The sequence below is a fragment of the Maniola hyperantus genome, chromosome 7 (genome assembly GCF_902806685.2).
Source record: "Maniola hyperantus chromosome 7, iAphHyp1.2, whole genome shotgun sequence".
Taxonomy (NCBI): domain Eukaryota; kingdom Metazoa; phylum Arthropoda; class Insecta; order Lepidoptera; family Nymphalidae; genus Maniola; species Maniola hyperantus.
This window is the reverse complement of record NC_048542.1, coordinates 8531344-8559036: the sequence shown is the minus strand read 5'-3', so window position 1 is coordinate 8559036 and position 27693 is coordinate 8531344. Positions and strand designations below refer to the sequence as shown.

The 27693-nt window shown below is 35.1% G+C and overlaps 1 protein-coding gene across 1 annotated transcript in view; it reads right to left on the bottom strand.

Annotated features, from left to right (window-relative positions):
• Positions 1 to 3921: 3921 nt before the first annotated feature.
• dmrt99B (doublesex-Mab related 99B) overlaps positions 3922 to 27693 on the bottom strand; it is a 28646-nt gene continuing 4874 nt past the window's right edge. Inside the window, exons 3-4 of the mRNA XM_034969927.2 lie at positions 25119 to 25236; positions 3922 to 4823 (exon numbers count right to left, since the gene is read on the bottom strand). Coding sequence (XP_034825818.1) covers positions 4090 to 4823; positions 25119 to 25236 — 852 coding nt within the window. The 3' untranslated portion in view covers positions 3922 to 4089. The remainder of the gene's footprint in view (positions 4824 to 25118; positions 25237 to 27693) is intronic.

Genomic DNA, 27693 nt, shown 5'->3' with positions numbered 1-27693 from the left:
CTTTCTAATTTAGACCAATTGGTATATATCATCACCAGTCGTCGACATATTAACGTCAAGTGACGTTCTATTGTCGATGTCGACAGTGTGATATCGACTCGACGTCAGCTAGATAGGACAGATGGTGCATTGTCGTATTCTTCTCACAGCTATTGTTCCTAGCTATTCGAAGTGATCTAAAAACTGAACTCTTTATTCCTAGGAGTATATCTACCAGCTTATTTAGTACAAGATGATGCCCGCGTCCGCGTACATTTGGATTTTAAAAATTCCGTGGGAACTCTTTGATTTTCCAGGATAAAGAGTAAGTAGCCTATGTCCTTCCCCGGAATGCAAGCTACTTACTTATCTCTGTACCAATTTTCGTCCAAATCAGTTGAACGGATGGGCCGTGTAAAACTAGCGGACAGATATACTTTTGCATTTATTCTTTTAGTATATGGACTATAGTAAGTACCTACAGATGAAGAGTTCAACTTGTGGAGGCCAGATGGTAATCGTTCCATATAAGAAATGGTAGTAAGCAGCTGTGATAATATAAAAGCCGGAACACTAAAGCCGGGTACACTACGCGGCAGAAAATATTCTACCTTTAGAAAGAGATAGCGGTTTCGTAGAGCGTTGTCTCTGTCGTTGAGGCTGACAAAACGTCACATACAGTATGCGGCTGAAAGTAATGTACATCGGCCTTTAAAATGACATTTCGGAATCTTATTCATTCTTATATTTCTTGCCGGCTACTGTACGCGTTGTATACGAACATGAACACGAACAAATTGAATCGACACGACATGGACAATGGACATAGTATTCGATGTTCGGTAGTGGTATAACATGCAAACAAAGTAGGTATAACCTAGTGTGTATCATGCAACGTAGCAAATTGCTATTTGTTTTTAAAATAAAAAACGGCCGTTTAAGTGTATTGAGTTGTTTATTGTTCGTTACATTTACAACCTTCTATAGGTACTAATCGACTAAACATTTCCATTCTAATATTTACAAATTCAATAAGTAATCAAATTTATTAAAAGTAATATCATCATATTATTACGACTAAAATTTAAACTATTGAACACTTATTTTTAACGAGTATTAAAAACCATATTTAAAGATGATTGTATAATTTTTAATAGGCTACTTGACAATTTTTTTAAGTTGGTCTTAAATGGTTAATATTTGTCCTATTATATCAAAAAAATTAACACTATATTTTTTTGCGCCCTAAAAACCGTAAAACTTTAATTTAAAAAAATATTTTTCTTAGACAGGTGAAAACACTGTCGGCCATGTTTGGCCGATAGATTATCTGTGCTCTGACGTCATGCATTTGTAAACAACAGTATAACCACAGGGTTATACTGTTATAAATTAATATAAATTAACACTATATTTTTTTGCGCCCTAAAAACCGTAAAACTTTAATTTAAAAAAATATTTTTCTTAGACAGGTGAAAACACTGTCGGCCATGTTTGGCCGATAGATTATCTGTGCTCTGACGTCATGCATTTGTAAACAACAGTATAACCCTGTGGTTATACTGTTGTTTACAAATGCATGACGTCAGAGCACAGATAATCTATCGGCCAAACATGGCCGACAGTGTTTTCACCTGTCTAAGAAAAATATTTTTTTAAATTAAAGTTTTACGGTTTTTAGGGCGCAAAAAAATATAGTGTTAATTTATATTAATTTATAACAGTATAACCCTGTGGTTATACTTTTAGGGCGCAAAAAAATATAGTGTTAATTTTTTTGATATAATAGGACAAATATTAACCATTTAAGACCAACTTAAAAAAATTGTCAAGTAGCCTATTATCATCGTATGTAATAATACCCATCTTTGCATTGTAATGAAGATTTCATTTAAGTATATAATACACACCTAATATTATACCAGTTTGCTAATAATTATTATTTTAATATAATTTTTATCAATTTTAAATTTAAATAGTTTCTGGAATCATAGAGGAAAAATTCTTTAAAAATTCTTGATATTTTAAGCTATTGTTTAGGGATAATTAACTACATTTAATAATAATATCTTAATAATACAGTAAATACATAAAACCATATTTAAAGATATTAAATATTAAATTCAAATGCTCAAAAACTTTATACCTTAAGCTATATTTGTTTCGTAATAAACTTTTCTACTTAGTTTTTTACATCAGGTATTAGGTATTATAAGTAACATATGTATCAATATATACTGGGAATTACGAGAAAGTAAGGAATGTTTATAATTTATAATCTAGGTACTATTACGATTAACTTTACGTATATAATAGGTACTCGAATCATTTATTTGTATATTTACAAGATGGCGTCTAACGCCTACATACTTAAAGTTAAAACCTCAAATATTTACAAAAAAGTACATTTAAGTTTTTTTAAGTAAAAAACTTCACATTTTGAAGATTCATCCATACTTCCATACAAATATTATAAATGCGAAAGTGTGTCTGTTTGTCTGCTAGCTTTTCACGGCCCAACCGTTCAACCGATTTTGATGAAATTTTGTACGGAGTTAGCTTACATCCCGGGGAAGTACATAGGCTACTTTTCATCTCGGAAAATGAAGAGTTCCCACGGGATTTCAAAAAACCTAAATCCACGCGGACGAAGTCGCGGGCATCATCTTGTCATATATATATAATTATGAATTTGCTATTAATAGTATACAGATCATGATAATTAAAAGCTTAAGTATACTGAAATCATACATGTAAATAATAGAGTAATAACGATTTTTATTCAATCATCTAGAATATCTACTAATCCATATCCATACTTCCATACTAACATTATAACTGCGAAAGTGTGTCTGTCTGTCTGTTTGTCTGTCTGCTAGCATTTCACGGCCCATTCGTTCTACCGATTTTGACGAAATTTGGTAGGTAAAGAGATAGCTTGCATCCTGAAACGGGTGGGGATGTCGTCTTCGACCTTTTGGACGAGGGTCCTATCCATAAAGCTCGTGCTCGGAGTCTTCCTTATCGATGTCTTCTAACGTGGGTGGAAGATTCTAAAACACAATCTACTTATCCACATTTCACTCCGACACCGGAGCAATTTCAGGAGACATCTTTATTATTTTAGTGGATTAACAACTAGTCTGACTTTCCGTAAAGTAACGCGTCTATTTAACGAAAAAATTCGTCAAGTACCCTTCGAAATCTACTAAGTATATCTTTGATTACCCATTTATTTTATTGTTGAGAGAGAAAAAATATTAATTAGGTATTTATGTCTCTTTTTAGGGTTCCGTAGTAAACAAGGAACTCTTATAGTTTCGCCATGTCCGTCCGTCTGTCTGTCCGTCCGTCCTCGGTTAATCTCAGAGACTATTAGTGCTAGAAATCTGTAATTTGGCATAGGTATAAACATTAATCACTGCGACAAAGTGGTGAAATAAAATTTTGATAAATATTTTTTTAGGGTAGCTCTCCTACATGTAAAGTGGGGATGAATTTTTTTTTCTCGTCTACCCCATAGTGTGGGGTCTCGTTGAATAGGTCTTTTAAAAATACTGTGGGTCTGGGAACATCATTTTTTGATTACTACCGTTTGTAAAATATGATGTTTTAAAGTGTTAATTTTTATTAGAGTCAAGTGTCCCCCCCTCTATCAGCCAAATGGTAGTAGGTATATATAGTGAAAAAATTCAAAGCAGTAGTATATATAATCAATTTTAAAGGAAAACGAGCCGGTTTTGCGGAAGATAGAGCTTATCCTACTTGCAATCAATTTTAGAGCTAATAATTTAGCATACAGTCGTCGTAGCGTTTTCGCAGTTTAAGTATTTTACTCTGACCCAATCAGAATGAAATTTTCTAGATAAGTATTTTTCTGTTTAAACTATGACTAACTCCTATTAGGACAATTTCTCATAAAGATTATTTTAAAGTTCGTATTTACTTCTTATTTACAAAGTCCTTAATTCGTACTAATCCAAATTACAGCAAAATGCATTATTATTTAGGTAATTCACCAAAAAAATTCAGACTGCAGATACCTACATATTTTTGTGATTATTTGGACAGAGTAAAACCTTAAAGCACTGTCCAGTATTTCAGGTACCCCTAATCAGAAAATCCTTCATTATTTGTATTGTCAGATGTGGGAGAAGTTCCGGGAGAAGGAACCTGCAACTGCCGACCGTACATAAGTTCAGAAGGGGGTAAAAACGACGATAAATATTCTGGAGGAGGGCGAATCACAGTTGGCAAGTACCCCGTCCCGCTGTAAGGAGGAGTAAGAAATCTTCTTGAAGGTGAAAACTTGAAGCTTTGATTGGATAATGGAGAAAAGGCAGATTTTGATTGATAGTTTTGCAGGTAAGGCGAATCGGGAGTAAAACTGTAGGACTGCTCAGGTCCATTTATCATCATTTCCATAGCTGCTACCACATCTCCTTTGCATCTTGCGAGTATTGCCTCAATTTCGTGACGGCTGCGTCTAGGAAACACTTTGATGAGAACATCGACAGGCGATTTTTGGAAGGGAACTGGATCGTCTATGGGTTCTGACATATGTCCTTCTGGTTTCCCGCGTCGAAATTTGAAATTCTGATTTTCCCATTTTTCTTCTTCTTCTTTTTTGACTTCGTCTTGTCTCTCTTTCATTGAAAGGTTTTCTGGTGTAAGGGAGGGTTCGGAATGGTCTAGTTCCTCTTCAACATTTAGTTCATGGTCGGAAGGTGAGCGAGGTGGTGGAGTGGAGAGTGGGGGTGTTTGTGCCGGTGTTTTTGATTCTTGCGGTGCCTCTGGTGGTGATGGACTTGAGCAAACTTCAGTGATGCGAGCGCGTTTATGAACTGTTGACAAAGGAGAAATTTATGTTAGTACGTATATCGAAAAGTGAATTTGACGAAAACTAGGAGTTCCTAATTTCCTATTTCCTGAATTGGGTACAGGTTACAGGGTAGGGTACAGGGCTTAATATTTTTTACAATGATTAAAAACATAATAAGAATATGCTTGCAGTATAAACTCTTATTTCCTTTAACTCATATTTCTTTGAAACATTTCTTAAAAACTTAAGACACAAAACATCAAAAGTTCATTCTTTAAGTATACAGTGGAAACAAATAAAATACAGTCACAAGCAAAAGCGCAAAAGAAATATGTATAAAATAAACGGCGGAGTTTTACAGTCACGCAGGTTGAGTGTGTCAACAAGAGAAAAATATGAATAATATTTTTAGCTTTATTTTTTATTCATAAAGTAAAGCTTATCTTGCCTATACTTATTTTGCTCATGTATGTACCCATAATCTAAATATATAAAAGGAAAAGGTGACTGACTGACTGACTGACTGACTGATCTTTCAACGCACAGCGCAAACTACTAGACGGATCGGGCTGAAATAAGCGGGCCGCTAAGAAAGAATTTTTGAAAATTCAACCCCCTAAGGGGGTGAAATAGGGATTTGAAATTTGTGTAGTCCACGCGGACGAAGTCGCGAGCATAAGCTAGTAATAATAATGTTATTTATTTCAGGCAAATTGTACCCATATTATTACAGAGGTCAAATATAAAATAAAATTAAAATAGTAGAATAGTGGTCTGTGGTAGAATATGACCTTTTATATTATTGAAAATATATCATTTCATTTAATCATAGAATTGAGACCGAATAATGATCTTTATTTAGCTTGATAATGTGTCGCCAACTGCTATGCAAATATTATGACAGATGGGCGGATGGGTGGACGGACGGAAGGATGGACGGACAGTCGCATCGTCGTTGGACCGCTAGACAGACAGTTAATTTAACATTAAGTTTTTTGTTGCATATAAAGCTACACGACTATTAACTACATGTATCTATATCGCAGAAAAATAAACTGTTAACTGACGTTATTAAAATCGTATATTCCAAAATGAAGCTGAAAAAGTTCCGTACAAGGCCTTTGTTTGCTACAAAGACCAGGGAAACTCAACATTAACAAAGCATTTAAAAAAATACTAAAACAATGTTGTCACAATACGACCTACGCGCCAATGCATAAAAACTACACAAAGAAGAAACGATCTTATGTATCAATAATTACAGGACATATTTCTGTGTGTTTTGTGTAAGTGTAAACTAAGCACAGTCGCTCGAACAAGTCATTGTGAACGTGCAATTAGAGTAGGAGGCGTTTTCAGTGATGTGTGCGAATTTAATGGTCTATGTTATTGTTTTTTTAAACGCGAGAGAGTATGGGGATGGAGGGGGTTTCATTCGATTACAATTTGATCGTGCCAAGCAAGTTTTACATAAGTACTGGATATTAATTTGTGTGGAAGCGTGGCGCCATTTTATTGTTTTTATATACCTATTTGGACGTGAGCTACGTTCTACCACTTGTGTAAGTTTTCAGCATTTACGCCATTGACTAATTTACGGAGGTAATATTTGCTAATGACCAAGATTTACTATTTATTTATATAATAAGTTATTTATTTCTATTATTTAGAGCCATCGCCCACGGTGACCTTTTGCAACGATAAGTACTGGTGTGAAGTGCGAACCCGCCGTAATAAGGTCGCAATACCGTAGCGATGCGTCGCTGTACGAATGCAAAATGCGGCTAAGTACTGACAAAATATCGAAATACATATTATATCGAATAGGTATCTGAAAATGTATCGAATATACACCATCACACATTCAAGATACACGTAGGTAGTTGTGTTGATACAAAAGTCGCCGTGGACGATGTTCCTTAGTAGGTAGCACTTTGTTATTAGTATACTTAGTAAGTATGTCCACTTACAAAACAACAATATAATAATATAAGAACGTAAATGTAAATGTACCTAACATAGTATAATCTATACAAACAATTAAATTATAATAGACTACCGACCCGCCCCAGCTTCGCACGGGTAGCTTATAGTTATTACAATCTTCGTAGGGATCTATATTTTTTTGAAAATAAAACATAGCCTATATGTCACTCAGGAATAATATAGCTTTCGACTGGCGAAAGAATTTTCAAAATCAGTTCAGTAGTTCCAGGGGTTACCCCCTACAAACAAAATTACAAACTTTACCTCTTTATAATATTAGTATAGATTCGATATAGATAAATAAACAAAACCAATTTTAAAAAAGTATTTCTATCTTGTTTTCTCGTAACAACAATGTAGGTACCTACCAATATACCTACACATTACACAACAAAGGTATACCAACCTATCTCGCTCTTTAATAAAATGAGATTCAAAATGGCCAGTAGGCCATTATAATGTATGTTTGTATAGAATAATAATAGCGTATTATTTTAATGAAATACTTTAGTACGAGGGCGTTTTTTATTCGAGATTCGTATTTTATTCAAACTGCGTTTTCATCGGGTTTTATGTTTCATTGATGCTTTATTCGATTTTGTATTTCGTTAAATGCGTATGGGGGTGTATGTAATTTTGTTTTGTGTATTCAATTTGTTCTATTTTTGTTTCTGAAAAGAACTATAATACCCACAGCACGGCTTCAATTAAGTAGGTATGTACTACACTTTTGCATTTTTTAATTTGGCTATAGAATACCGAATACATACAGTTACTACACAAATACAGGAGTAAGTACATAACTTACTTATACAATAAACATTAAAGTTAATTCACATAGTTACCTACTTTTATAGTTACACTTTTACTTATTTATGTAATATCTGTAACCTTTTTTGGTATTGATAATATATCGTTACACAATCGAATTACTCTATATCACTTACCTATCTGTTAATATTATAACCAGGAAATTGTTAAACCAAAAAATTTTTTAAGATAAAGAAATAAGTAGGTACCTATATAAAACATAACGAAGGCACCTACAGTGTAATATTAAATGTCTTTGCTAATCTTCCTTAGTTCTGATCAAAATTACTTGATATTAAATTATTACATAAAAAAAACTTCTTTTCCCTTGGCAATACTGTAGTGTTGTCAAAATAATAAAAGTATTTTATCATCATAATAAAAAAATGTCGTCGACTGTTAAACTTCAGAAATACTCGATTATAGTGAAAAACGTTCACTTATCATTTTCGCGCGTCAATGTATGGTAATAGCCATAGCAATGGGTTTTGTACCAATAAGTGTCAATACATGTGAGATTTATTCCTTTCGGCCGCGTACGAAACCAGTGTTTCGTAACCAGTTACGTACAAAATAAAATAAAAATAAAAAAAAAAATTTTTTATTCGAATAAACTTTTACAAGTACTTACGAATAGTCGGATGCATCTACCACTGGTTCGGAAAGAATATTTTTTCTACCTCGTTTTATTACCTCGTTGAGTTAGAATAGAATAGAATAGAATGTTTTTTATTCATGTAAACTTTTTAAAAGTGCTTATGAACAGTCAGGTTTAATTTACCACTGGTTCGGAATGCCGTTCCTACCGAGAAGAACCAGCAAGAAACTCGGCGGTTGCTCTTTTTAATTTTTCAATTTACAATGTTATTATACCGTACTATACAAGCCATTGCAGTCCCGTGCATTGCTGGAGCGAGTCAAATCCAAGCTTTTTTATCGTTTACATAGTCTGCGACTGTATAATATGCTTTTTTTAGGAGCATACTTTTAACACATTTTTTAAACTTGTGTAAAGTCGTGTGCAAGTCTAAAATTGCTTGTGGAATTTTATTATAAAATATTACACTCATTCCCACAAATGACTTTCGCACCTTCCAGAGGCGGAGCGCAGGAGTAGCTAGCTTATTTTTGTTTCTAGTTTGCCTATCATGGAGATCACTGATTTTTTTGTAACTGTGAATGTTTTGTCGTACAAAAATTATATTATTGTAAATATATTGGGAAGCTACTGTAAGAATACCTATTTCCTTAAATATCTCTCGTAGGGAATCGCGCGGTTTTAAATTATAAATTGCACGTATTGCCCTTTTTTGTTATTTAATACACACGCTCACTAAAATTGAAAATTCTCTTTTTTATTGCATCGATAAATACAAATATCAAAATATCTCTCGCTGGTATCACAAAGCTTTGTCAAATAGGCACTTGGTGTATGATATTATTATAATCAAGAAAATATAAATACCCGCGACTTCGTCTGCTTGGATTTAGGTTTTTAAATCCCGTGGGAGCTTTTTGATTTTCCGAGATAAGAAGTTACCCTACTTATCTCTGTACCTCGATTCATTATACATATTAATAATCGGTCAAACTACAGACAGATATACTTTCGTATTTATAATATTAGTATGGATAGGATTATAACGACTGATTAGTTTTATTTTCAGCGATAAACATCCGACTTAAGGCCTGTTCCACACAGCCATTGCCATTACCATATGGTAGGGAACAAATGCCAAAGAGTGAAAAATTACTGATTATGTTATACCCCATGGAAAATATTCATAAATTTGCTCTATTGGGGCGGTTTTTATTAAATGTAACTGGGTTAACTTTTCATACACGTATCAAAATGTGAATCATTATTTAGGTGACAACTTTACTACGAGACAACGATTATTAAGATATAAGTCAGCTCCGCACAACATTATTGCTCGGCGTGAAGCCAAACGCAATGTTAACCCGCGACGCAGTACAGATATGTCGAGACACAGCAATGGTGGGCAATAAATAACAGAACAAAGCGACATGAGACAATAACGTTGGCGAAACGCCACCGCGGCATTGTCAGCCACGGCTGGAGCGGACACGCATTCACGCGTGTGTATTCGCCCTTATTTTACATACACAAGACCTACGATTTCTAGTGTAAAACGAAATATACACCAAGTTTGTTACAAGCTCAGCAAAAAACTAAAGTATTAATGAACCATTACAATGTAAGTATAAAGGCTTGAGATTTGAATTATAACATGATTTAACACGGTGCCGTTTTAATTCTATAGTCATAGAGGGAACGTGTAACAAAATGTCGAGGCTTCGAGTCACTTGAACGGACGTCGACGTCAAAGGGTAAACTGTTTATCTACCCATCAAGGATAAACTAGTGCGAAATCATAAACGACTTTGCATCAAGTTTTATTGACGTTACAGTAATTCACCGTACTGCCAATATACATCGACAATGAAGATAAAGTACTACTTACGCGTACCTACTCCTTGAAGCCATAAACCAGTCTACCTCTGAAAAAAACCGGTCAAGTACCCTGTAGGTTTCTTGACAAACAGACAGACAACAAGGGTTCAGTTTTTCTTTTTGAGGTACGAAACCCTAAAAAGTCACATATCAAATTTATTTAGATATCAGTAACTCTCGAATGTTACTTTGCTCAACTCTACATTATTTATTAAACAGAAAGTTCTCGAATTACTGCATTGCACGCGACGGTACTCGAAAATTTGATACGAGCAAAAAGTAAAGAAAAACAAAAAGTATTTGTGAAAACAGGGGAAACTGAAAACTGGCTCTTAATTAAGTTATAATTGCTGAATGGACTTGGCTCCGACTAATTAGTGGGCAGTTAGTAGTTACAAACGACGTTTTGTTGAAAAGGGGAGCTTTTGTATGTATTTTTTTGTTTTGAAGACTTAAAAATTCTATATTGAAACGACTGAAATCGGATATATTGCGACTTTCACGTCATCAAATTTGCTATCTTTTTAAGTAATAATATACGTCCTTCCATCGTTTTTATCGTCAATAACTATCAAGTAAGTTGTTATTTTCGTTAGGAGCCAAGTACCTTATAATTTCATACCAAGTAGGTAATAGTACCTAGGTAGTTAGGTATTCCTTATAATTGTAAAGATTAAAACATCAAACTTCTCCGTCATCCATTCATCCAGAATCCAGGGTTTATATTAACGGCGATATTTTAAATTACGATAAACTGAATTTGTAAGTTATTGTCTCTGGTTTGATCTGGACTCTTGTATGACGTTTCGAACATGGCTAGTCATTACGAAACGTTATCGCAGAATTCGCAGATGAACTGAGTAGAGCTGCTGTTTCATTAAATCCATAGTTTAATTGAATAAAATTGCTAATACCCCTTGCATGGTTACTTAGATACCAAAAAGGTAGGTAGCCCTTAGCTCTTAAACAAAAGTTAGCCCTTAGCTGCGATCAGGATAAGATCGCAATTAAGTAAGGGCTATGATCCAATTAAAAAAATATACCTATTAGCTCCCTAAATAGTGCCAGATGAGAGGAAGGAAATTTAAAATCGAAGTATACAAGTCCAGCTACGAGTAAACCCATAATAAGGTGAGTACCCAAAATTAACTTTAAAAAATATCCAAAACGAAATAGTTCGTATCCAAGAGGTCAACTAATAAAGCATTTGAAAAGCAAACACACACGGTGCAGCGCAAAGGGGCCGGGCAGAAACTAAAAGGAGCAAAAAGAAATTAAAAAAGGACAAAAATCTGAGCGCCCGGGGCGGTCAACTTTGAGTGAAAGCATTTTTTGTTTATTGTTCCACTGGACGGTAGAATACGTCTTTTTTGTAGTTTTTGGGAAAGGTTATGCGTAGTGCCTAATTTTCGACAGCAGCTTATGAACTAAAACTATACATACCTATACCTACCTACACCTTAAAACAAAAGGTATAGAGCCTATCCTCATTTTAGGATGTAAGTACCTAATTATTTATTGTGATCATCATCATCAACAACCGATGGATTTTATGTCTCTTGTAGGGACTTCCACACGCCGCAAAACGCAGCGTTGGCAGACCCCCATTAGATGGATGGACGACATCAGGCGAGTCACAGGGAGTAGCTGGATTTATTGTGATAACTACTATTTACGTTACATTACATTAAACCTGTCATTGTAAAATGTGATTGAAAATATGTAGATACATTGAAATACTTTTTTTTTAAGTTTTTTATTTGTTTTAATTTTCCAAGAGCTTGTATAGTTATCTATTTATACCATAAAACCATATTTTGAGAGAAATCGGCTAGTGTTACAAAATCTCTTCTCATTCGTAGTAGTAGACTAAAAGCCAGCGCGTGCCAGACCTTCTTTATTTTATAAAGGCTGAAAGTTTCCCTGCGTACCTATTGTCCCTACCATGGGAGGAACGTTTGTTTGGATAATGGTGGCTTTGGGAGATAACAGGTAATATAAAGGTATAAAAATCTTACGTCAAAGTATAAAGTCTAATTATTTTTTACTCTTCAGAATATGTTTCGGAGTACGTTCCTCCATGTGTGGGAGACAATACGCAGAGAAACCTTCAGCTTTTATAAAATAACGAAAGTCTGGCACACACTGGCTCTCTCTCTCTCTATAGTAGGTAGTCCAAGTTCTCTTTTACTGCAGCTCTTGCGATTTCTTGATCAATTTGCTACTACATAATACTTATTTGCTACCAAAAGCAAAGTTCCTGATTTTAAGGGTTCCGTATAACCAGAGAAAAAAGAAACCTTTATAGGATCACTTTGTTGTCTGTCTTTCTGTCAAGACTCTTCAATCAAAACCTATAAGGTATTTCCCGTTGACCTAGAATCATGAAAGGTAGATAGCAATGTATTATTAATTAACACAAGTAAAGAGAAAAAACTGAAAACCGTGAATTTTTCGTTACATCACAAAAAAGTGAAAAAAGTGGTATTTCTTGTAGGTAGGTATACTATGGTATGGAACCCTTCGTGTGTGAGTCCGGCTCACACTTGACCAGTTTTTAATAAAAGGAAGCTAGAATAAAATGTTCCTATACACTAAATAGTATTTTCCGTTCGTAATCCTTGTAGACAATTAATTAATAAATTTCAATAGGCTTTATCAAAATAACTCTTGCTCAGGTCCATTGTTGTCGCCTAGCGTGGTACGATGGATCCTCCTATATTAAATACAGTCGCTTAATTTAATTTACTGCTGTCGAATTTATAGGGTTGTCAAATATTCAAAAATAATTTTTAGATTAATCTCCATCCAAAAAAGATATAAGATTCAATAGGCATTAGTCTCAATAGCTCAAGGAAGGACTGAGATTTGATGCTTCAACGGTTCACACCCTTGACGGTGCTCTATCATTGTCATATATTATAAATACTTAAGTGCCAAGTTACCGAGGAAAGGGCAGTCGCCGTAAAATTAAACAAAAATTATAATATGTAACATAATGAAATCTCAAATTCTTTTTAATATGACTTTGATCTCCCTTTTTAATCTAAATAGTTAATACACATTTACTCAAACTAAATAGGCGAAGGATCAAAATCCATGATGTTTGAGAATATTAGCCAATGATGACTAATATTCCCCTTTCCCCTAAGCTAAGCGTTAAGCTTGTGCTAGGAGTAGGTACGACAATAGTGCAATGGGTGGGGTTTGAACCGGTGACCTTTCGGATTTCAGCCCGCTCCTTTAACCGTTAAGCCTGAATACAGGCTCTACATTTTCAATGTCTTTTACAAAATGTATCTGTCTTGGATATAAATTTTTGGTAATTTCTTCAATTCAAATGCACAAAGCTATTTATAGTGAAAACGACGAAATGTGACAGCCCTACACCCAGCTACCGTATGATTGCATTGCAATAGAATACTAATTCCACAATCGAATGCAATAACCTTTGTACACCAACTTAGGCTCTAAGTCTAATCTTTAAGGTTGAAATTCGTACATACATTTGAATAATAGAAGTACCCAACAATTGGTTTTATTGTTACCACCCGCTGATTCAAAGTTTCGAACTACCTTCAACCATCAGTCCAATTTAAACTTTAAGCCGAATATTTCAGAGCCTTAAACTGTTTTTGCGCTGGAATGGTAAACGCTTCGTTGAAGCAAGAAGGCAGCGTTGTAATTTGAACCTAGATAGCTAAATTTTAACGTTTAAAGTCGCTTGTGCGTTGTAGTAGTAAATAATAGGTGTCGCGAACAATTGCATGGCAGAAGCAGGGTGGTATTGTCAGTATCGCTAATCACTTGAGAATGGACGGGGGCACGATTAAAGGTTAGATCGAATTCGTAATTTGTACGGTTTATTAAATTTTTGTATCGCAATAAACATGGCGTTGCAGGATTTAAAATCGCCTGTTGAAACCATAGACATAGGGTTGAAACTATATTTTGTAGCCACCTAGAAAAGTCTACACATATCTGCTACGCCGCCGTGCTACGCCTATGCTACACAAGTGTCTATTGAATGATCAGCCCGAAAAACAACATTTTCAGTAAAAACATTGCAAGCTAAATAAATAAATAAATAAATATGTTTTCTGCAATGGTTTATGATTAAGACCTTAAGAATCTAGATTTTAGATACTAAAAGTAGCTTAAATCATCTCATCTAGACGTACAAGACTCGATCGAGTAAAAAAAATTGTTCTGTACCTAGTTCCGCTATTGCACCGTATACCTAAGTATACACTTAGAAGTTAAAATTATAACGAAACACATAAGTAATTAAGGACCATTGTATTGTAGACATAAGCTCGATACGATACGATGCTCGCCGATCGCTGATACTAAATCAGTTTAGTTGCTTTTCGGAAACGCGATGCCTCGATTGAAGCCTGTACCTACCTACTCTGCACACGTACTCCACAGACGTAAAATCCCCAGTCGTCGCAGCGATCAAGTCGATTCTATTTATTACTAGATGTTACCCACAACTTTGTCCACGTGGATTTCGATTTTAAAAATCCCGTGGGAACTCTTTAATTTTCCGGGATCAAAAGTAGCCTGTGTCTACAATTCAATACAGCAATCGAACGCAGAATGTCGACAACACGGGATGCAGCATCGATGCAGTCGCAAAATCGCTGATCGTTGATGCTATAATACATTGTGTCTGCTATGGCCCTAAGGTTAGGGGGTAGCATTGTGGGGCAATGCCCTATTTTAGCATATTCTTACTTTAAAAATGCGATCAATTAATATGCTAAATAAACTCCTAGTATGATTGGTGTTACTTATACTTAACAGAAAAAAATTACTTAGTCTAGCATAGCAGTTAGGCACATCTCAACAATTCTGAATTAACAGCGGTTTGTCACAAACATTTAGGAACGTTTTGTATCTGTGGCGACCAAAGGACGGCTGTATACGAATCTATAGTACGCGACAGGTCGAGATAGCAATCGGGGTGGGGGCTGTGCGGGTCCCATCCCCCTGCCTCATACTCCGATTGCCATCTTGACCTGTCGCTAATAGCTGTTAATAGGTCACGAAAGAAAGGCAGGCATGTAATTTCTGGCCTAAGAAAGGAATGAAGTCAATTGATCCGAATTAAATTATTCGATTTTTTTAAATTGAATAAGCGAGCAAACGAGCAAATCTGACTTTGCGTGATTATCGCCACCCATGAACATTTACAGCACCAGAGGAATCGCTAATGCGTTGGCAGTTTTTCAGATATCGAAACTCGATTGATCAGACCGGTAACCACCGCCGCTTTACCTTAAATTCAACTCAGACTAGAGCCCTAGGTCCCTAGATGAATTATTGCAAACTATTTAAACAGGATGACCGTTAATTTTTATCAAATATTCTGCTGTTTGCACTTACAGCCCCTATCATCGAAAACTAAAAATTACCCGTTCACAATATAAAAGGGTAAATCTACAAACAAACACAATCTCTCTAGATGTTAACAATATCAAACATCCCTGACAGACAGGACAACCCCATGTTTATAATGCCCAATGCTAATTAATTTGTATATTAGACCCAAGTTAAGAAGGGTTAGCTTGTAGAAAGTAGAAATACTTATTATAAACTTATTTAAAAAAAAGTAACATTATATCCACATATTTATTTAGATAATTATGTATAACATTTATTTCTGTTATAATAAAAAGACCGAATTTGATGTATGAGACGAGAATTAGATGTAGCTAAGTAAGTAGATATACTTAGTTAGTCAAATCATTAATCCGTATAATCTATTTAATCCGTTTCTAGGGTTCCGAACCAGAAGGGTGCTTATAACGGGACCCTATAACCTACTATGACCGTCCGTCTGTCCGTTTGTCTGTCAGCGGGCTGTATCTCGTAAATCAAATTTTCAAGAATGTGTATTTCTATTGCCATGACATTATATTGCCCTTTTGACAGATATGTATTAATTAATATCCAAAACGCATATAAGTCGATGAAAAAGCTGGTATGGCCACCGTTGTTTTAAAATTGTCTAATGATCGTGATTTGTGAAAGTTGCATACGTTGTGAAACAAAAACTAACAGATATCTACTTGATAAGTTAATACAACGACTGCGACACAACGTAACAACACCGTAACCCGATATACTCTTACCTAGGCACATCGATTTAATCAAATCAGACAAAAAGTAAACGCCCGGAAAATTTAATAAAAACTTAAGAAGCCCGCGAAACACGGCATCCTGTTACCCGACAGTCCCGACACACCGTATAAATCAATTTCGTGTATCACTTTCACTCGCAAATAAAAAGAGAAAAATCTCTGAACTAGAGTTCGTGGAAGTGGTATACCGAAACGACAAGTAAACCTTTTCCAGGGTCCCGCACCCGAAGGGTGCCAATGGGACCCTTTTACTGAGCCTCCACTGTCCATCTGCTTGTCTGTCAGCGGATTGTATTTTATGAACCGTACCTAATAGCTACAGAGTTGAAATTTTTACAGATTTATTTAGCCGCTAAAACAACAATGAATACCTAAGTACTTGATAAAAAATTCAAAACTGCCGCCATGTACCAAGATAAATTAAAAAAAAATAGGAGGTAAATAGGTACCTACTTAGTCGTGTACGATGGTACGGGGAACCCTTCGTGCGTAATTCTAACTCGCATTTGACGGTTTTTTAGAATAGAATAGATTTTTATTCAAGTAAACTTTTACAAGTGCTTTTGAATCGTCCACCAGTTTAATTTACCACTGGTTGGGAATGCTGTTCTTACCGAGAAGAACCAGCAATTTTAATTTAAAATAAGCAGTGTTAATTTTTCTTTTAAATTTTAATTAGGTATTCATTCAAATTTGAAAGACTTATTTAAATTCTCTACATTAGCCTCTACCTATATTAGGTGTAGGTAGGTTCTTAAAGCCGGGTTACTTGATTTAATTTTACGAAAAAATAATAATAATTAATCTAGGTCTTCGTTTTTAGGTCTTCTCGTAGCTTTAGTTTTACGTTTGCGTAATAATTATCATTTATGACCATTGACCACTATATCTTACAAATCCAACATCTGACCATCAAAAAGAGTAATTTATTACCTATTTTGAATAAATTATTTGACTTTGACTTTGACTTTGACTTAGGCAGTGAGATAATTTACACAAATGAAACTAATAAGAAAATATATTATCCAAGGTAAAATTCATAAGTCCGTTTAGACATAGATTGTGTGTTTATATGAGAATAAGATAACCATACTTAATACAATACAAACTATCACAATCAACAATCAATAGCAGTTCTAGAGACAGCAATTCAATGTCAAACATATCAAACACATCCTGCGGGCCCTTCGGCCCTCTGTCGATTACTCAACCATTAACCTTACCCCGAAATTGGAGTGCAACCAAAGAGCCCTCAATCCAAATAGACAAGCAACATCAGACAAACAAGAATTCACCCTAATGTCTTATACATTAAGTTCATTATTAATCGTCAGTTTCTCCTTTAAAAGATCATCCATAATATTCAAAGTAAATTTGAATCTTGTTTGTAACGGCTAAAGTTTATATTTGAATGGTAAATGCCAAAGATGGCTGTAGGATAATTCCTTAACAGGGACACCAATTGAGTTTTTTAGCAAAAAGGTTTCAATAATCGTTGGTCAGCGGTATAATGGTTCTCCTTTAGAAAAGTACAAGTTGTTATACAACGGAGAGCTCATTATTTGGAGCTCTTAAACGCAATTCAATACATTCGTTGTTGGATATCGAGTGGGCTTCGCTTTTATATTTTTTGCTTGTATCAAATGTTGAATACGCAGGTTGTTTTGTTTAAATTAACACAGTTATTCACAGAACATATACGGAATACGAAAGTTAATTAATAAGCTTACATATTAATAAGTGCATCTAGGTGATGCCGAAAATGTTGACTAGTATATGTACCTACCTACTTACGCAAGTATAATGTCCTATTTGAAATGTATTATTCTGCCTGTGTAGTAGATTGATAAATAACCTGTGTAATGATTGATAAGATGAATAGTTACAATATGTTCATTGGTACCTTTTTACTTAAATGGTTTTGGTAGAATAATATTAAAGTATGGTAGTCGCTATAACAGAAAATAAAATTAAGAAGTTAATGAAATAAAGTAAAAAATACAAGCTCCTTTTAATGTAATAGAGAACCCTAAAGCGTTTTAAACGCAATCAACTGCTACGTATACAAAGCAACATAAATAGAAATAAAAATATTATTTCACATTCTAAAAATGCGAAAAAACGCTTGCAAAAGTTTATCAAAAGCAAACCAACCCTTCGCAAACCCGTTCGAATTGAAAGCGGTTTATTATAGCATTTTATACAATGAAAATTCAGGTTGCATCCCACGACTGACCTCAAGTGGACGCGAGATAGAAGATAGAGTACAGAGTAGGTGCAAGGGGGATAAATATATACTAGAAATGGTACTTGAAATATAAATGGTATCGAAATCATCTGGAGTGAGAAGCAAATAGAAGTGCAGTATATGTAAGAGAGACGGGTAATATTAAAGTGGTTGTTTAGTGGACAGAATGATATTTCAAAGATATCAGACGAGACCTGAGATTTTATCCTTTTAAAAAAGTTCAACAACTTTCTTCATCATCTTGAAAAAGTAAATGATCTAGCTATAGAAAACCAAAAATATATATAGGAAAATAAAATATTTCTATCTTTAATATTATATTTTTGACTTATGTGAAACAATCAACGTGAAATTGATTAGACAATAACCCATATTATAACAAACAACCAACAAAAAAAAGAAAATACTTACCTATGTAGAAACGAATCAAGCATTTTATAGTGTGTTTTATAGTTTAAACTAGCTTATGCCCGCGACTTTGTCCGTGTGGAAATTAATAAAAGTCCGCGTGGGTTAAAATATAAAAAACCTTTTATTATAGCGGATGTCAAAGTCATAACAGCTAGGTATCTGCATGCCCGATCCGTCCAATAGTTTGAGCTGTGCGTTGATAGACCAGTCAGTCAGTCAGCTTTTCCTTTTATATATTTAGATTCAATGGTTTAAAACTAACTCAAAAATATTGAAGGAGTACTACATTTTACTATTAATTCAAAGGGCAGGTATCAATGCGCGTAGCTATTAAATAATTGAGTATATTGTGTAAATTTAAACAACGAATATGTGGCTAATTAAGACCAGAACAAAACTATACTATTAACAAATCCAAGACTGCGACACGCGACAGCGACATGCAAAACGTGGGAGTCGACACTTGCACACTACTTCCTAGAGCATTTGAGGTGAGTAACCTCGACACGCTACGGTTTGCACGATCACCCGACGGTTTCGCGTGTCGCTGTCGCGCGTCGCTTTCGCGGTGTATCGCAGTCTGTTTTAAGTTTTAACACAAGAGAGTTAAATCGAATCATATTCAGCATAATATTTAAATCACATACGCCTCATGTCAATCAATACACCCTATATTTTTTTTAAATTAAAACAACTTTTATCTTGATTTTATCAAGATCAATTGAATCTACCCTTGAGAATACCAGTTTTTAGAAATAGCAATTCTATTTGATGAGCAGATATTTTTCGTAATAAATAAACAAGCCACAAAAACGAATGTTATACAAAGTACTAAAGTATTATTTAACAGTCTTGACTCTATTAGAAAATTCCTTTAGATATGTACTTTAGTAATCAGTAAATATTTAATATCTGTATCCCGTATAACAAAAGACATTAAGTTTCATAAAGACTGAACACTAAGGAATGCCATAGGGGAGTGTACAGTGAGCAATACTGTAGCCGCAATAAAAGGGACGCGTGAAGGATTTTGCTCTATCACGCGTACTGGTACAAGAGTAAAACTGAAGCGATCACCAACGTGTAATCTCCTCTCCGCTAGCTCAGGATAGCCCGCGATTACACCTGTAAGTTTTACTCACGTAAGTAGCTTACATGATTAACTTGCGACTTTACTAATGTAGGTATATCTACTTATAAGAAGGTACAGACAGGTAAGGTACGACTTCGCACGGGTAGCTTATTGCAATTTCGTAGGGATCTTTAATTTTTTTTGATAAAATAAAATGTCACTCAGGAGTAGATAAAGATGTAGCTTTCTACTGGTGAAAGAGTTTTCAAAATCGGATCAGTAGTTCCAGAGATTACTACCTACAAACAAACTTACAAACTTTATCTGGCTATAATATTAGTATTATAGTATAGAAGTAGATGATGCCCGCGATGCGAATTTTCGCGTAGGTTTAGGTTTTAAAAAATCTGTAAAAACTGAAAACTCGACTTTGTTTTAAAGATTAAAAACTTAAATCCACGCGGACCAAGTCGCGGGTATCAGCTATAGTACATAATATAAACTATTATAACAGTTTATCTGTAGGAGTAGGTACCTACATTTTCAGTTTCATTTAATTATTACAGTTGTATTCAAAGAATGACAGCGAGGTGGCAGTGGCTTGATCGAATTGATAATTAATTATGTAATAACATTTTAAAAAAGAACTAAATTCAGCACCAAAAATGTTATTCCTCTAGTACTTACGCTTTTCAATTGCACTACACACAAAATGCGGGGTGTATCGAGGTATGCGATGCAAGGAATTCGCTCTATGTATAATATCTTTTAATACTCGCTATTACCTTGCCACCATCATTGTAGCTTCTAAATGGATTTTATATGAGAATCATAAGTGAATTATGAAACGTATTTTTAACGAGTAATTTTTACCCGCCAAAGCTATGGACTATGGTAAGCTACGAAAATAACTTTTTATCATTGTTACGTCTATTAGTGATCATGTAAAATATTATGAATGACTTGACCAATTAAGGTCATATTCCCACAATATTCCTATTTGTTTCATCAAGTCAATGTGGTTCATAGGTATGCTCATGGTTCAATTCCAAAAGGTGGTGCTGTAGAACTTAAGTTATTCACAAATTCTATATTAACAAATCAATTCCACCCTAACGAAACCGGGGCGAGTCAGGTATTGCTTCTATAATATTCCTTTAAATCCTCAAATCTATGTGAGGTGAGGTGACTTCCTACTGAAATTCTCATCCTATTCCGTAAGAACTGCAGACTCGGATTACCTAAGTTTAAGTTATCTTTCTTCATCATTCACATCTTTATTTTCCCCAGATAAAAGTATGTGAGTAAAAAAATGGGACTAGGAAATACTTTTTGGCATTCAAAACAAAACTATGTATTTTCACACACATAAAGGCGTCATTCACAACACCCACGGCCGAACCCATGAAATTAGTCTAGCGAATTAATTTCTATAAACACGAATAACCCCAAACACACTCAAGACTTTACACATTCAATTCAGAACCTACCACCAAGAAAACTACGCTCAAAGTTGCTTGTAAGTAGAGTAAAAACTCTTTTGATGTTTCAGAAATGAATTAAAAAGTTAAAACCATTTGTATAAATGGCGACGGCGCAATTAACTAAATGGTACGATGTTTTAGAAACTGTTTTAAACCCAGACTTCTTGCTTTTGAGGCGAAACACGCGCGGGAGGACGGGGGCACTTGTACCTATATACATATTTGATTAACGCCTGCTAAGTGACTGCTTAAAGAGGGTGAATTGCTTTATTCATGTTTCATAGCGAAACTACGGTATACTAGTTTTTGTGAGAAAACGCAAAAATGTTTGCTTGGTGAAACTTTTCACCCGCCTTCTAACAAAGGTGGTCGGGTATTTATTTCATCTGAGCGTACTGTAATTTACTCAAAATGTTTCCTTTTAAAAGTTCCGTATAGTGGTGATGCATTTATTTTTAAACCGTTAAGTTAATACATAATATCACTATTAATATACCTATTGGATGTTCTCAAGCTTAATCCCTTTACCTACTTAACACTTAACAGTACGCTTGGTATAAGATCTTACGTCTCACCAGATACCAACGTTGCTAGAATTCGAGAGTAAAAACACAATAACGTCAAAGAAAAATGGATCTAAAGAACCTAGAATTGAAGTCAAAAATTCAATACCACTGATTTTAATTTTGCAACGTTTCCGCTTAGAGCGCTGGCTGTAGATATGAAGACAAACTTGAGTTTTAAAACAAAGTAGGATAAGATCCAGTTTACTATAACGCTGAAGTGTTTCGACACTCGAATACTATCAACGTTGGTGAGACATAAAATCTCGTACTAAGCATACAGAGCGGCAATGTCGTAACTCGCAACGCAAATTATGCGAGCGAGTGAGTGGACCACGAATAGCTGTCTTCAATTCAACCGATTAGTTAAAATATGCTTTTTAGTCATACAAAAATGTATTTCATGTAGTAGGAAAACTATAGTGTCTGTGCTACGTAGGTGCAACGTTTGTGGCTCTATCACCCGCGGTTTGGAATGAAGATTCTACCTACTGAGAAGAGGAACATTTGCATCAAAACTATAACGAGGGACCACCTTTGTTTAGTTAGTTAGGTTAGCTCTTGGAGCGATCACCCACTCATCGAATCCGAATCCGTGAAAATACGGATATAATAAATATCTACATCCATACTTCCATATCCATACTAATATTATAAATGCGAAAGTGTGTCTGTCTGTCTGTCTGTCTGTCTGCTAGCTTTTCACGGCTCAACCGTTCAACCGATTTTGACGAAATTTGGTACAGAGGTAGCTTGCAACCCGGGGAAGGACATAGGCTACTTTTACTTAATCCCGGAAAATTTAAGAGTTCCCACAGGATTTTTAAAAACCAAAATCCACGCGTACGAAGTCGCGGGCATCAGCTAGTATGTCATAAATGTCATAAGCTATTACACAAATAGTTCTATGACAACTTCGGAATGTATTTTCATGGACTCAGGTCGGATGAGTGCGTAACCGCCGTTATCGCGTTTAAAACACATATCAAACACATCTTCTATAATATAAAAATGAATCACTAAATGTGTTGATCGTCGCAAACCTCGCGAACAGCTGCACCGATTTCGCTAATTCTTTTTTATAATATTCCTTACCTAACTTTAACCTACGCCATTGCATGGCAGATTGTGACATGTACCTATCTACTTAATAATCTATGTAACATCTTTCTTATACTTACAATCATGCAATAAATGAATAAATCTAAATCTAAATCCTTGAAGTACGAGGATGGTTCTTACGGAGAGAAAAAATTATCTCCGTAATATCGACTGTTCTGTCGACTGTTCAACTGTCGAGTTGTATCGACTGTTAGAGGCGGAATGAAGTTCGCCAGGGCAGCTAGTTTTAAATAAATATCAGATTAAAACATATTTTTTAAATTTATTATAGGTACTTAGTTGCAATCAGGACCTGCTGGCAAGTATGATAGTTGACGTACAAAGTGTCTTTTGGAACATAGCCATTTACGATGTAACTCGAATGACAAAATGGTAAGAAAACGATGTAACCGAAAGCTATGAATGTCGCCAGAAGTGTAGTGGCGTGTTAAGTGCGGAAAATCTCGTGAAAAGAGCTTTTTCACAGTGTACGTGAAATGAAAAAAGTCGAGGAAAAACCATGGGAAAAACGAGTGTTGTAACACTGGAGTGAAACGGCGAATCAAAACCGTATTGCCACATTTGGTTTTGTTTTCGAACAACGCGATCTGTTTTTATTTTGAGCTATATATATCTGCAAATGGAAAAGAAAATGTTGAAACAAACGAATATATACATACACCACCGGAAAACAGAATAATATGATAAGTTAGAAATAAGTCAACGGAACAGAATTTTGAGCCAACGCGTGCCAGAACTTCGTTTTTTTATAAAAGAATGAAGGTGTAAAAAATCTTGCGTAAAAGTATAAAGTCTCTCTCTCTATCAGAATAATGTACCTACTTATTTGTGACTCATTTGAAATATTTTGCTACGAGTGCTAGCCTAGTGGTTAAGACGTCGGCCTCTAACTCAAGAGGTCAGGGGGTTTGATCCTGGGCACGCACTTCTAACTTTTCGGAGTTATGCGTGTTTAAACCTTTAAATATCACTTATAGCCTGTGATTAGTGTCCTTTAGTTTGGGTAGTGTTTTTATTTTTATATAAGACCTCACTGCTGGGCAAAAAAGTAGGTACCTACCTCCCCCTTCTTCTTCCAATCATTTTTACCCGACTACGGCAAAGTCAAAAGGAAATATTATGATTTTACTTTTTAGCAGTCTATTTCTGGCTGTACAGAATCATAGTTTTCGCTCATATGCTTTGATCTCATCTCTCCACCATGCTACCAGCCTTCCTTGCTTCTCGTTTTTAAATATCTTTGTAGCCAAGTTGTAGTGATTTTGCTACATTGTTCATTTCCTGCCACACTTCATTTCCTACATTCCTGTTTTAGCCATTCCTGTTTTAGCTATCCTTATAACATCTTTAAACTTGCTCGTTTTCTTATTTCCTTACTAAAATAAGGCAGTAAACAAGGACCTGGATACCTATCTAGTGTATAAGTAGGTATAATACGCGCAGCCCGGCTACTTACAATTTTCATTCACAGTTCCAAACTGAAATAAAAAGTAACCCTTAGAAAGAGTTGTCGCAACCAGCAATTCAACATAGTCCGTGAAAAATACTAGGCACATTTCTCATTTCATCTCATGAAAAATTAGACCTTGTTAAAAGTTGCGTAGAACCTATTAAATTTTCTTTTCGCTGAAATCGATCCGCGTCTGGCGACACTAACAAGGTCCGGAAGTTTTGATACAAAAAGCTTAGGCGTTCGCATTCCAATTTCCATGCTACCAATATTTCTGAAAAGTTTGAATATTACTTACTGACCTGACTAATAACTTTACTTTTTTTATATAATTATTTCAAAATTGAAACTTTGAAGATGATGTGATGGTGTAGGGCACTTACTTATTTAATTGAGGTACCTCCAACCACATACGGCCTCCAACAAGGAAAAGTGGCGCAATATCGTGAAGAAGGTAATATCTCAGATATTACCTTCCTCAAAATTGCCACGATCCTCAAAATTGAGGGACTGACGTGAGAAGAAGAGCCTATTGGATATGCTTACTTGGTTGATCCTCTGACATATCAGGAAAGTGCGGCGCGGCGGACGGCTGCCCGGCATACAGCAAGTTCAGTTCCCGTGCTTCGTTTTCTTCTTGTGCTTGTTGGCGACGTAACGCCACCTATACAAAAGAAGTAAAAATAAGAAATTAAGTTTTTTTAGAAATCCCGCGGAAATTATTTTATTTTTAGATAAAGAGTATTCTATAGGTATCTTACTTCAGGTTATAAGGCTACCTCCTTGTGAGTGAAGGTAGCAAACATCCAAATATTCACTTTTATAATATCAGGTACTATAGATTATGCCCACGGCGGTTTGTTTTTAAATCCCATGAGAACTTTTTGATTTTCCGGAACAAAAAAGCCTTTGTCCGTCCCCGGGTTGCAAGCTATGTATCTTTGTAGACTGTACCGAATTGCGTCAAAATAGGTTAAACGGATGGGCCGTGAAAAGCTAGCAGACAGACTGTCATATTCATAATATTAGTATGAATAAGTAAGGTTCATAATATTTTTAAATTTTCTTGTCAAAAATGAGGTCTATGTCTGTACACAAAAATCGTTAGCTACACTAAGAGAAATGTTGCATTTAAAAATTCTTTCCTTCTAATTTTCTCGTTCTAACAGCATTTCCTTTGAAAAAGCAGAACTTTTTATTTACCTATATTACCCACTGAATTCTAAAACTATGAAATTCCTACCGAAATCTGGAAAAGAAAACTCTCTTCTGAAAGAAAACTCCTTTGGGAGGAGAAAATTAGAAGAAACGTTAGTTTTCTCGTATATATCTATATTCTATATGTATAAGTAGGTCGATAGCTGCAGGTGCTTGCTCAATCATGTTGCATGATATAAAACCGGCCAAGTGCGAGTCAGACTCGCGCACTGTGGGTTTCGTACTACAATGGTATTTTATCTATATTTTTCACAATAAACCAAAAACTATTATGTATAAAAATAAATAAAAAACTGTTTTAGAACGTACAAGTAAAGCCCTTTCATATGATACCCCATTTGGTACCTATAGTAATCTTAATTTGAGAATTGAAAATATCAATATATGTTCATGAACACATTTTAATTTTTAGGGTTCCGTACCTCAAAAGGAAATACGGAACCCTTATAGGATCACTTTGTTGTCTGTCTGTCTGTCTGCCTGTATGTCTGTCTGTCTGTCTGTCCGTCTGTCTGTCAAAAAACCTACAGGGTACTTCCCGTTGAGTAGGTAGGTCTTATAGCTGACATTCCGGGAAAAATCTGAAACCCGTGAAATTTGGGGTTACATCACACAAAAAAAATTAAATTGTGGTCATAAACTGATTATTAGTATTTTCAATTTTCAAAGTAAGATAACTAAATATATCAAGTGGGGTATCATATGAAAGGTAGGTATTTACCTGTATATTCTAAAACACATTTTATTAATTTTTACGCATCATAGTTTTTGAATTATCGTGCAAAATGTCAAAAAAATACGACTGTATTACGGAACACTCGTTGCGCGAGCCTGACTCGCACTTGGCCGGTTTTTTTTTCTTGTCATGCCTAACCACAAGTTCACGGTTTTTAGATTTTTCCCCTCATGTTTGCTATAAGACCTACCTTCCTGCCAAATTTCATGATTCTAGGTCAACGGGAGGTACCCTATAGGTTTCTTGACAGACAGAGAGACAACAAAGTGATCCTATAAGGGTTCCGTTTTCCTTTTGAGGTACGGAAATGAGTGTCTAATTAGACAAGCAAGTAAAAAAAAATAGATAAAGGCGCTGGATATAAGCTTGATGAGATATTATATTTAATGAATGTATTTTAAGCAGAATCCCTTTTCAAACTTGACTGACTTGACTGTGATCTCTTGGTTCTAAGTGATGAGCTAATCTGATTGAAAAAAGGTCAGTATAGCAGTTATCATTAAACCTATATAATCCCCCAATGCTAACCGAACGCTTAGGTAAGTATATCTACACCATCGGTATGGCTTAGCCAGTATTTATAGGAATGGAGTAATTTTAAAACGATTTTTTGGATTTAATCAGTTTCATCATTTTAGTCCGACTGTCTGAATTTTTAATTTTAATTTAGGTATATACTAGCGCTTGGCTGCAATCAAAACCAAGTGGCAAGTGTTGATACAGCCTAAGATGGAGTGCGCTTGCCTAGAAGATGCATATTCACTCTTGACTTAAAGACACACTTATCGGTGGAATTTCGAATGTAACAGGTAGAAAGCTAACTTTAACTAACCTGCAGCCATGGCCCATCCCGCAAGTGTAAGTGTAAGGGCATATAGTGTACTGTGTCACGCCAGCGCCAATATTGCTCGTTAGCAGTCGTATTGCTTGTAGGGGCAGGCGTTACCTTGCGGAAATCCATGCAAAGATTTAATTACTTTGCAATTATCCCTCATAAACGAAAAATTATAATATGGGCTTCGAAATTATCGATTAATGTTTAACGTCAGTCTGTTAGTTACCTAGGTAGGTTGGTAGGTAGGTAGGTAGGTAGGTCAGTGAAAGTGCTATATCATAGAGTTATATTATAACAAAGCACTTAATTAAAAATACAGGAAACAAGAAAAA